The sequence below is a fragment of the Oncorhynchus tshawytscha genome, linkage group LG08, assembly GCF_018296145.1.
Source record: "Oncorhynchus tshawytscha isolate Ot180627B linkage group LG08, Otsh_v2.0, whole genome shotgun sequence".
In the NCBI taxonomy this organism is placed as follows: domain Eukaryota; kingdom Metazoa; phylum Chordata; class Actinopteri; order Salmoniformes; family Salmonidae; genus Oncorhynchus; species Oncorhynchus tshawytscha.
In genome coordinates, this window is record NC_056436.1 from 18128979 (window position 1) to 18141675 (window position 12697).

Here is a 12697-nt window from a genome sequence, read left to right on the forward strand (position 1 = left end):
TCACTGTCCTCATGTCTGAGTTTATTGCCGATATATACTGATTTAAAACTTTGTAATTACATGGTTTCTGGCTTTCTTTTCCTTCCTTTTTGAGTCTCAAAGAGGACAAATCGGAGACGAAGATAAAGAAAGATGCCGCTTCTCCACAGAAAGCCGTTTGTCAGACAGAAGCCCCCAGCGGACCTCAAACCAGATGAAGAAGTGTTTCTTTGCAAAGTCACACATGAAATCTTCAGGACATACGAGTACGTGAAGACCAAATTGATAAATTCATTAACATTAAATAATGATCAATGTTAGTTATTAACTATTAAATGGCCATCCAATTTTGGCTCAACTCAAATTAGGAAAGTTTAACCATAGTGACAGCAAACATTAGCTAGCTTGCTAAGAAGCTAAAATCCACTGCAGTGCTGGAAGATGGACAAAGTACTACTTATTATAAACTAGTTGGTAAATCATTAATAATGTATTGTCTGGTTAACACCTATTTAGCTAGTCATCAGATGAAATGGGTCAGAACCGTTATTTCTATCCAGTTGTCAAACTTTGTTTGGCAGGTGTAGCCAGCTTGATCACCGCTAGTTTAGCGGCTACTATAGCTAGCTAGTAGCGTTGGAGCGACTACCATTTAACGTTACCAGCCGTGTTAACCAAGTATTTGGGCCTGCTAGCCAGCTTGAAGCTAGCGTTGCAAAATAGCTAACTTGACTCAACTTTTTTGACTAGTTTATAATTATTGCCGTAATTTACTGTTATATCCATCGAGTAACTGGTTGGTTAATCTAACCAGTCTTAGAAGTTATCGGATGCTCTCTTAGATACTTTTACATAGTCCTAAAATGAGAGCAGAGCCGTTCGCGCTCATCACAACTCGTCTTGCCTCAGTTCGCGTGTGGAACGTGGGCAGGCTCATTGTTGTGGGATTGTTTATAGCTAGCTAACTAGGAAGCAACATGTTAACTAGTGTGTTTATAGTGAAATATTTTAGCAATTTGTAACCCATAGCCTAGACAAACTTTTTAATTCGGACTTGCCTACGAATAATACTGACTTGTTTCAAGGGGTTCTTGAAAGGTAAACAATTTTCACCCTGGCCCTCATTCCAGATAGACTGCAAGTTCCCATGTTACTGTACATTTAGTAGAGGGACAGTGACAGACATCTTTTAGTTCTGTTCATTATTTTATCACTATTTTGAAGATGGACTGTTTTATATTTGTGGTTTTGTATAAGGTATAATTTCTTTGGAATTGTATTTAGTCAGCATGTGTGACCAACTGATCAACATGACTTTGGAAGACTTTGAGGTCCTATCGATGCAGAAACTGGAAAAGCATCTCAATATTTACAGTGTACACAGATGAGCAAGGTATATGTTGTGCAAGTTAGGTTGTGTTATGTTTTTAATGCCAATTTGGGATGAGCATTGGTTTTCGTTTCCTCCTATGATTTATATGGGCAGCAATATTTTGCATGTGTCCAGCCCAACATGCAAAATTAGTGAGCAATTTCATGCCCTTAAACATTAGGGCCCTTGTCAAAAGTAGTGACGTTACACTATAGGGGATATGCAATTATCTGTACTGATTAGAATCACCCCGTCTCCCAACAAGTGACTTCTTTGAGAGGACCATCCTGTGCAACAGCCTGGTGTGGAGCTGTGCGGTGACGGGCAAGCCTGGCCTGACCTACCTGGAAGCTCTGGACTGTGAGAAGAGAGGTCGTCAGAGCCTCCAGAGCTTCCCCTCAGCCCTGGTGGTCCCCCTGCTGCACCTCACAGCCCTCACATACCGTACCCGGCTCCATGAGATCTGTGATGATGTGTATTCTTACGTCAAGGAGAGGTTCTTCCCTGGGGAGATTGTGGACGTTGTGACCCGCTCCGGTACCAGGTAAAGTGTTAATTTAACCACATGACCTCACCAAGCATCATCAGTTGTACTCAACTTTACTGTAATCTGGGTGTTCTGAGCCGCACCAGTGTCGGGTAATGTGTTGGTTTTATCCATATGATGACCTCCCCGACAGTCATCAGTTTCACTTAATTTTATACATATGACCTCATCTAGTGTCATCAGTTTCACTTCTAACCAGGGGTCTGATATCGTTTGGTTCTATACCAGCTTCCTGAAGGACTACAATGCCTTTTACGTTCTCTCCCTATGAGTCTCGGTGCTTTGATAGTTCCCGTATTTAGCCAAAGGAGTATTCATCCAATGTCTTGTGTTTATTTATGTTCACTAGTATTACCTTGGTGAATGTAGAGCCCAGCTCTTTGACAGTGAAATCATGTTCTCTGTAGTAAACCGATACATGGATTTTTGTCAATGTGGTTGAGAGTTGGCTATGACCTGTTTGGAGAGGGGCACCAGAGGAGCTCTAATATAGAACTATTTGTCACAATGCGCCGAATACAACAGGTGTGTATACCTTACTGTGAAATTCTTACTTACAAAGTAAAAAAATAAACTAGCATTAATAACAATAATGAGGCTATATGCAGGGGGTACAGGTTAGTTGAGGTAATATGTACAGTACCAGTCAAAAGTTTGGACACACTCATTCAAGGATTTCTTTATTTTTACTATTTTCTACATTGTAGAATAATAGTGAAGATTTCAGAACTACGAAATAACACACGGAATCATGTAATAACCAAAAAAGTGTTAAACAAATCAATCTTTTTCTATATTTGAGATTCTTCAAAGTTGCCACCCTTTGCCTTGATGACAGCTTTGCACTTGTTGGCTGCTTTTCCTTCACTCTGCGGTCCAACTCATCCCAAACCATCTCAATTGGGTTGAGGTTGGGAGATTGTGGAGGCCAGGTCATCTGATGCAGCACTCATCATTCTCCTTCTTGGTCAAATAGCCCTTACACAGCCTAGAGGTGTGTTGGGTCATTTTCCTGTTGAAAAACAAATGATAGTACCACTAAGTGCAAACCAGATGGGATGGCTTGTCACTGTAGAATGCTGTGGTAGCCATGCTGGTTAAGTGTGCCTTGAATTCTAAATAAATCTGTGCCACCAGCAAAGCACCATCTCCATGCTTCATGGTGGGAACTGCACATACAGAGATCGTCTGTTCATCTTTGCGTCTCATGAAGACATGGCGATTGGAACCAAAAATCTCAGTCTAATGTCCATTGATCCTGTTTCTTGGCCCAGACAAGTCTCAAATCAAATTGTCACATTTCACCTTACAGTGAAGTGCTTAATTACAAGCCCTGAACCAACAATGCAGTTTTAAGAAAAATAGAAGAAAAACAAATAATTAAAGAGCAGCACTAAATAACAATAGCAGGGCGGTATACATGCGCTAACGGTACAGAGTCAATGTGGGGGGGGACCGGTTAGTTGAGGTAGTATGTATATGTAGGTAGAGTTATTAAAGTGACTATGCATAGATAATAACAGAGTAGCAGCGTAGGTGTGGGGTCGCAATGCAAATAGTCTGGGTTGCCATTTTGATTAGCTGTTCAGGAGTCTTATGGCTTGGGGGTGGAAGCTGTTTAGAAGCCTCTTGGACCTAGACTTGGCGTTCTGGTACCGCTTGCCGTGCGGGAGCAGAGAGAACAGTCTATGACCATTTTTAGGGCCTTCCTCTGACACCTCCTGGTATAGAGATCCTGGATGGCAGGAAGCTTGACCTCTGATGTACTGAGCCGTACACACTACCCTCTTGCGGTCAGAGCCCGAGCAGTTGCCATACCAGGCAGTGATGCAACCCGTCAAGATGCTCTCGATGGTGCAGCTGTAGAACCTTTTTGAGGATTATGGTCAGATTTGGCAAATGGAGGGCGAGGTAGAGCTTTGTACTTTTCACTCTGTGTGTGTGTGTGTGTGGAGTAAAGGTGGTCTAGAAGTTTTGTGGTTGCACATTTAACATGCTGATAGAAATTAGGTAAAACTGATTTAAGTTTCCCTGCATTAACAGCGTTTTCCTGTTTGCTTATGGCGGTATACAGCTCATTGAGTGCACTTTTAGTGCTGGCATCGGTCTGGTGGTATGTAGATTATGTGGTCTATAGGGTAGATTGTGTGGTCTACAGCTTATCATTAGATCCTCTACCTCAAGTGAGCAAAACCTCGAGACTTCCCTTAGATACCGTGCACCAGCTGTTGTTAACATGTATGCATAGACCCTCGCCCTGTGTCTTACCAGAGGCTGCTGTTCTGTCCTACCGATGGAGTCTGGGTCTGGTCGGGTGTCAGTAGTATCTCCCTCCCGTCCAACTCATTGAGGAACTCTTCGTCCAGTTTAAGCTGAGTAATCGCAGTTCTGAAGTCCAGAAGCTCTTTTCGGTCATAAGAGAAGGAAGCGGCAATATTATGTACAAAACAAGTTACGAACAACGTGAAAAAACAAACAAAATATCATGGTTGGTTAAGAGCCGATAAGACTGCAGCTATCCCCTCCGGCGCCATCTTCAAACACATTGGCTTCTCTTCTTCTTGTGTCCTTTTCATAGTGGTGTCTATGCAGCAATTTGACGATGAAGGCCAGATTTCACGCGGTCTTCTCCGAGCAGTTATTTATGTCTGTTACCTTTATTTGGGCTGCAATCTTTGAGGCTGGTAACTCTAATAAACTTATCCTCTGCAGCAGAGGTAACTCTGGGTCTTCCTTTCCTGTGGCGGTTCTCATGAGAGCCAGTTTCATCATAGCTCATGATAGTTTTTGTGACTACACTTGAAAAAATGTTAAAAGTTCTTAATTTTCCACATTGACTGACCTTCATGTCTTAAAGTAATTATGGACTTTCGTTTCTCTTTGCTTGCTTGTGCTGTTCTTGCCATAATATGTACTAGTTCTTTTACCAAATAGGGCTGTCTTCTGTATACCACCACCAGCTTGTCACAACACAACTGATTGGCTCAAATGCATTAAGAAGAAAAGAAATGCCACATATTAACTTTAAACAAGGCACACCTGTTAATTGAAATCTATTCCAGGTGACTACCTCATGAAGCTGTTTGAGAGATTGCCAAGAATGGCCAAAGCTGTCTTCCAGGCAAAGGGTGGTTACTTTGAAGAATCTAACACTTTTTTGGGGTTACTACATGATTCCTTATGTTATTTCATAGTTTTGATGACTTCACTATTGTTCTACAATGTAGAAAATAGTAAAAATAAAGAAATCGTTGAATGAGTGTGTGTCCAAACTTTTGACTGGTACTATATATAATTTCTTCAACTTCCTGAGTGGGAAGTTGACTGACTCCTTCTGGACCTCCCCCTACCTAACATTTAGGCCTACATCAGCACAACCATCTCAGAAAATCCTAGGGAGAGCCCTGATTGTACATTTTTAAATGTAATTCTTGTTAGCTACTTTAGAGCAGCCAGGTACCCTTAACATTAAGTCTATAGTTACCAGTCCTACTAAGGGTAGTCTTCTGCCAACATTATTAGGCAACAAGAAATATGCTTTGGCCTTTTGATTTGAGCAGTGTGGATGTCGCGCTCCATTGTGGGGGTGGATGGGAGCGCACACTTACTCCTGTCGTCCACGATCAGCTCCTTGTTTTTATTGACGTTGAAGGAGAAGTTGTTGTCCTGGGACCACACTAAGTCTCAGACCTCCCCTCTGTAGGCTGTCTCCTCACTGTCCTTATCCTGTGGCTACTAGATTATAGAAGCCACTGGGCATATGGATCTAAATAAATGAGCCAAGAGGACATCGGTCAGCCATCATAAACTGAACTTTGAAAATGACACAACGGGAGGGACTGAGTGGATGGCCCTAAGGCAGGCTCTGTGATTGGCTGAGCCAGCAAAAGGAGTTGTCCCAGACATTACATTATACTGCTAAGCTGTGAGGTAGCTGAGCGAGAGAATGCCAGACAAGAAGCAACATGCACCCACAGCAGGGGGGGCAGAGGGAAGGGGGAGTAGGCCAGTGGTTTAAGTATTAGTGCGAGCATGTATTGTTACAAATATTTTTAAGTCTGGGCCTCAACAATGACCATTCTTTCAATTCTGCTACTATGACTATTGTTACAAGTACAGTTATTGAGCAGATTTAATCTCATTTGAAACAAGTTAATGAACTAGACCTAGAGCCTTGCACTGAATGAATTTTAAGCCCTATCCATGGTCGTGACGTTCAGACTCTACCCTATCTAGGCCCAATTTTCTAATGTGAAATTTAAGCCCTGGTCCTGCCCTAAATCAGAAAGAACTTCCATTAGCTGCTCGTCTGTCTTGCGCTGCATACACTCTGTGCATGACTTGTGAGTATCCATAGCAACACCTCTGCTTGGTGACGAGACCGAGAACAGTTAGCTGTGAACCAGCTACTTTTCGTCACTCAACTCAAGGAACATTTTATTTTCTGTAAAATAATCTCTTCTGTGGAGTCAGACAATGTTCTATTCTTATTTAAAGTGGTTGAAGCACTTCTGACGCTATATGTACATGGAATATGTACTACGCAGCAGTGCACAAGCAAATGGCTCAGCTTCAGAATGTTAATGATACATGAGTACTAGCTGTACCTTAGTTATTGATGGAAAAACAGGCCCTACCCGGCCCTAACCCACTGTATAATGTTGAGACCTACCGGGGTGGGGTGGCAGAGCTCTAACTGGACCTTAGAAGCCCCATGGACTTGTAATACAGGGGTTTTCAGTGATTTTTAGCTTTGTTTCCTATTTGCCATCTCCTACGTGACTTACCAATGTATTGGGCAACAAAACAAACACTTTCATTCGAGATATATTACACACACACACACACACACACAGTTGAAGTCGGAAGTTTACATACTTAGGTTGGAGTCATTAACTTGTTTTTCAACCACTCCACTAATGTCTTGTTAACAAACTATAGTTTTGGCAAGTCGGTTAGGACATCTACTTTGTGCATGACAAGTGATTTTTCCAACAATTGTTTACAGACAGATTAATTCACTGTATCACATTTCCAGTGGGTCAGAAGTTCACATACACTAAGTTGACTGTGCCTTATAAACTGCTTGGAAAATTCCAGAAAATTATGTCGAGGCTTTTGAAGCTTCTGATAGGCCAATTGACATCATTTGAGTCAATTGGAGGTATACCTGTGGATGTTTTTCAAGGCCTACCTTCAAACTCTATAGACCTCCACCAGTCTGGTTCATCTTTGGGAGCAATTTCCAAAAGCCTGAAGGTACCACATTCATCTGTACAAACAATAGTACGCAAGCATGAACACCATGGGACCACGCAGCCATCATAACGCTCAGGAAGGAGACGCCTTCAATCTCCTAGAGATGAATGTACTTTGGTGCAAAAAGTGCAAATCAATCCCAGAACAACAGTAAAGGATCTTGTGAAGATGCTGGAGGAAACGAGTACAAAGGTATCTATATCCACAGTAAAACGAGTCCTATATTGACATAACCTTAAAGGCCACTTAGCGAGGAAGAAGCCACTGCTCTAAAACTACCCTATAAAAGACAGACTACGGTTTGCAACTGCACATGGGGACAATATTGTACTTTTGGAGAAATGTCCTCTGGTCTGATGAGACAAAAATAGAACTGTTTGGCCATAATGCCCATCGTTATTTTTGTAGGAAAAATGGCCCGATTGCAAGCCGAAGAACACCATCCCAACCGTGAAGCACGGGGATGGCAGCATCACGTTGTGGGGGTGCTTTGCTGCAAGAGGGACTTCACAAAATAGATGGCATCATGAGGCAGGAAAAACTGTGGATATATTGTAGCAACATCTCAAGACATCAGTCAGGAAGTTTAAAGCTTGGTCGCAAATGGGTCTTCCAAATGGACAATGACCCCAAGCATACTTCCAAAGTTGTGGCAAAATGGCTTAAGGACAACAAAGTCAAGGTATTGGAGTGGCCATAACAAAGCCCTGACCTCATGCCCACAAATGTTCTATGGGATTAACTGAAAACGTATGCGAGCAAGGAGGCCTACAAACCTGACTCAGTTACACTAGCTCTGTCAGGAGGAATGGGCCAAAATTCACCCAACATATTGTGGGGAGCTTGTGGAAGGCTACCTGAAACAATTGACCCAAGTGTAGCAATTTAAAGGCAGTGCTACCAAATACAAATTGAGTGTATGTAAACTTCTTACCCACTGGGAATGTGATGAAAGAAATAAAAGCTGAAATAAATAATTCTCTCTTATTCTGACATTTCACATTCTTTAAAGTGGTGATCCTAACTGACTTAAGACGGGGAATTTTTACAAGGATTAAATGTCAGGAATTGTGAAACTGAGTTTAAATGTATTTGGCCAAGGTGTATGTAAACGTCCTACTTTATCTGTGTATGTGTTTTTGCCCCCCTTTTTTTTTTTTTCCACCAATTGCTGGTTATGATGTTGTCTCAATGGGCTCGGGAGAGGCGACAGTCGAGACATGTGTCCTCTAAAACAACCCCCTAGTCGCCTGCTTCACACTGCTCATTTCACCCGGAAGTCAGCGGAGGGCTCCGTATACCTCCACATTGACATGATTGGGTGGGGGCAGTATGGTCCTGTTTAAACAAGCTCACTTCCTTAACAACTTCCTTCACAACAGCTCTTAACAGCTCTGCTACACGAAGTGGAAGAAGTATAAAAGCCCTGACTTCTGCAGAGGCTGTATCGCCGTAAGTGCTGCACGGCCAATACAGGCATCGGATTGACCATGCAGCTGTGTTTTTCAATCAATTGAAATGTGTTTTGAATATTTCCTACAGGCAGCTATGTGAAATCTTGGATGTGCAGTCTCCCCACCATTCCAACGGCCCGGTCAATGGGCATGCCAAACTTCAGATGGAGGGGGACTTCATCGTCATCAGTGACAGTGAGGAGGACACTCCTAAAAGCCCCAAATCAAAGGCCAATGGGTCAGTCTGTAAGCCAAGCTATTCAGAGCTGCTTCTGAATATGCATCCTAATCCCTATGGTCAAAAGTAGTGCACTTTATAGGGACTAGGGTGCCATTGCACATGCACACCAAGTCTTTGCCCCTGTCTAGTTTCTTTGTTAGCATGGATTAATACCTTTTTGCCCCCCCGTCATGTTTAAAGCAAGACAAGGAAATCTGTCAACCCGTCTGTGTTCAAGTACAAAGTACGGCCCATCAAGGAAGGCAGTGTTCCCATATTCACCAAGGCTGGTCAGATGAGGTGAGACTAACCTACTGACTAACAATGTTCTGGTAGCTTGTATTGTTCTTATTCAACAGTTAATCCCCTCTGACTTTTTAAATGGAACCACTAACCGTTATTCCTGTCTCTTGCTCGCTTATTTTAGCCGTAAGAAGAACACGTTTTCACGAGACAGACTAAAGCTGCTGCTCAAACAGCACTGTGAACCACAGAACGGAGTCGTTATGATCAAGGTATTAAGATTGAACTTGAAAATATTATGAATTATGCCCGTTGGTGTGTGTTCCTTTTTAAGCAAAAACTCTTAAGGATCTTGTGGCCATTTGAATCAAGTAGGGCCGTCCTCGACTACAGAACCTTGGTCAACCAAAATGTCTTTTCTTTCGACCAATCGATTTGTAAATGTTAAATGTGTATTTTTCCATATAGACAGACCCTATGCGTTTGTTAAATTAAATCCACTGTATGCATTGAGCTTATCTGATGCTTTGAGCTTACTGTTCGATAAAATAACACGTAAATGACTCGAAAGAGCCACAGATCTAGATAACCCAACCATTCTCTTCAAACTCCTGCTGGCTTTTACTCTCCTGAAGTTGCTTACAATAGGCTATACGAGGAGTCGGCAACCTTTCTCATGTGGAATACCAATTTCTTACCAATTCTACCAATCTGCGTGCCAGTTATGTTTTTCATATCAACATTTTTGTGGAACAGTTTCATTTATAAGTCTTCATATCTCAATCATTTAATAAAGAAAATTATACTTTTTAGGTTTAACATCTATTTAATCCCCGTCCCTGCCTCTTGGCAGGCCGTCATTGTAAATAAGAATTTGTTCTTCACTGACTTTCCTAGTCGGCAGGGTAGCTTAGTGGTTAGAGCGTTGGACTAGTAACCGGAAGGTTGCAAGTTCAAATCCCAGAGCTGACAAGGTACAAATCTGTCATTCTGCTCCTGAACAAGCCGTTAACCCATTAGGCCGCCATTGAAAATAAGAATTTGTTCTTAACTGACTTGCCTAGTTAAATAAAGGTTCAATAAAATAAATGAATCAATATGGCCAACTATGTAAAAAAAAATAGCCTACTTAAATCTAACAAATTAAACATTAAATCACATTTGTCTACGCATGGCCTGTCTGCAATGAATGTATCAACTATTAACTTGGCTCAGGCCTGAAGCAGGTGCTAGTGAACTTGCAACATTGTATCACGTTTCCTGCACCATGGGACAGACACAGCTGTTGGCTGTATTCAGACCCTTTTGATATGAGACTTGAAATTGAGCTCCGGTACATCCTGTTTCCGTTGATCATCCTTGATGTTTCTACAACTTGATTGGAGTCCACCTGTGGTAAATTCAGTTGATTGGACATGATTTGGAAAGGCACACACCTGTCTGTATAAGGTCCCACAGTTGACAGTGCATGTCAGAGCAAAATCCAAGCTGAGGTTGAAGGAATTGTCCGTAGAGCTTCAAGACAGGATTGTGTCGAGGTAAAGATCCCCAAGAAAACAGTGGCCTCCATCATTCTTAAATGGAAGAAGTTTGGAACCACCAAGATTCTTCCTAGAGCTGGCCGCCCGGCCAAACTGAGGAGGAGGGCCTTGGTCAGGGAGGTGACCAAGAACCTGATGGTCACTCTGACTGAGCTCCAGAGTTCCTCTGTGGAGATGGTTGTCCTTCTGGAAGGTTCTCCCATCTCTGCAGCACTCCACCAATCAGGCCTTTATTGTAGAGTGGCCAGACGGAAGTCACTCCTCAGTAAAAGGCACATGACAGCCTGCTTGGAGTCTTCCAAAAGGCACCTAAAGGACTCTGACCATGAGAAACCAGGTCCTCTGGTCTGATGAAACCAATATTGATCTCTTTGGCCTGAATGCCAAACATCACATCTGGAGGAAACCTGGCACCATCCCTATGGGGATCGTGGTGGCAGCATCATGCTGTGGGGATGTTTTTCAGTGGCAGGGACTGAGCGATTGAGGCAAAGATGAACGGCGCGAAGTACAGAGAGATCCTTGCTGAAGCCCAGTCGGAGGCCCTGAGCAGGTTAACAGGACAACGACCCTAAGCAGACAGCCAAGACAATGCAGGACTGCCTTCGGGAGAAGACTCAATGTCCTTAAGTGGCCCAGCCAGAGCCTGGACTTGAACCTGATCGAACATCTGGCGAGACCTGAAAAATAGTTGTGCTGCAACGCTTCCCATCCAACCTGACAGAGCTTGAGAGGCTCTGCAGCGAAGAATGGGAGAAACTCTCCAAATACAGGTGTGCCAGGCTTGAAGCGGTTACCCAAGAAGACTCAAGGCTGTAATCACTGCCAAAGATGCTTCAACAAAGTACTGAGGGAAAGGTCTGAATACTTACGTAAATGTGATATTTCAGTTTATTTTTAATACATTTGAAAACATTTCTTACCCTGTTTTTGCTTTGTCATTATGGGTTGTTGTGTGTTTGAGGGGAATACATTCTTTTATCCATTTTAGAATAAGGCTGTAATGTAACAATGTGGAAAAAGTCTAGGGGTCTGAATACTTCCCAAAGTGTGTGTGCGCTACTGCTTGACAAAAAAAAAAAATCTTTGTCAACCAACAGCCTGTCGACTAATTTGGGTCAGCCCTAGAATCAAGGAACTGTCATTTTGCGCTAGTGTTGTTGCCAACAGTTTCTTATTTGTGTTTCATGCTTAGGCATCAACTGTTGCTAAGTACAAGTTGGCAGAACAGCACTTCTCCCAGTTTTTCCCTGACCAGCCGCCTGTGTTTGTCTTCAGTCCTCCTCCTAAAGGGCGGAGCAGGCCCAAGAATGATTCTTCTCCTCGAGAGGTGAGGATTGGCAATGTACTTGTCCCAAATGGCTCTACAGGTCCTGGTCAAGTCGTACACTGTATAGGGAATAGGGTGCAATTTGGGACACATCCCATATGTACACCCTTTGTTATGATTACTCAGTGAATATGTTATAACAATCTTATTATATTGTAAATGCTAAATTTTTGTTTGACTTCCACCATGAATTTGCTCAGTACGTGTGACAATGTGAACCATTTTAAGAGACGATTGCGTTTTGATGATTTATTTCCTTTACTGTAGGCAGCAGAGGAAAAGCTTCGTCTGATGCAGCAGAAAGAGGAGATGATAGCTACGGGTGAGTCCAGTAGATTAGTTGGATATTAGTAGATAATTCTTAGCATGTTATCATGTAAGTGCAAAAAGTAGTGCAGTGTTAGCATGTAAGTGCTAATGAGTCTGTGCCAAAAGATGTATGAATGATCCCATGGTTTGGCTGCCACATTTAATCTATATATCAAGAATGGTGACCATGTGTTTTAATAAATCTGTCATGTTCAGCACATGAAAAGGCCAATCGGGAGAGGGAAGATGACCTGGGGGCCAAAAAGAAAGAGAAGGAGGACAAAGACAAGAAGAGGGAAGCGATGAAAAATATGTTTGAAGAGGAGAAGCAGAGGAGGAAAGACGAGAAAGAACGCATGAAAGTGGAAAAGGAAAAAGTACGTTACGATTAACGTTATTTTTGAGCGATGTCACTGGGTTTTTAATTTACATCTGTACACCAT

The 12697-nt window shown here is 42.5% G+C and overlaps 1 protein-coding gene across 5 annotated transcripts in view; it reads left to right on the forward strand.

Moving 5' to 3' along the window:
* Positions 1–12697, forward strand: part of LOC112256845 (bromodomain adjacent to zinc finger domain protein 1A) — a 42550-nt gene that overhangs the window by 359 nt on the left and 29494 nt on the right. For 4 of the 5 annotated variants that reach the window (XM_024430384.2, XM_024430387.2, XM_024430388.2 and 1 more), the window contains exons 2-9: positions 95–245; positions 1617–1895; positions 8700–8849; positions 9033–9131; positions 9259–9346; positions 11811–11945; positions 12213–12267; positions 12471–12631. In XM_024430384.2, the coding sequence (XP_024286152.1) occupies positions 133–245; positions 1617–1895; positions 8700–8849; positions 9033–9131; positions 9259–9346; positions 11811–11945; positions 12213–12267; positions 12471–12631 (1080 nt within the window). In that variant the 5' untranslated portion in view covers positions 95–132. The remainder of the gene's footprint in view (positions 1–94; positions 246–1616; positions 1896–8699; positions 8850–9032; positions 9132–9258; positions 9347–11810; positions 11946–12212; positions 12268–12470; positions 12632–12697) is intronic. The other variant, XM_024430386.2, reaches the window with a different exon arrangement.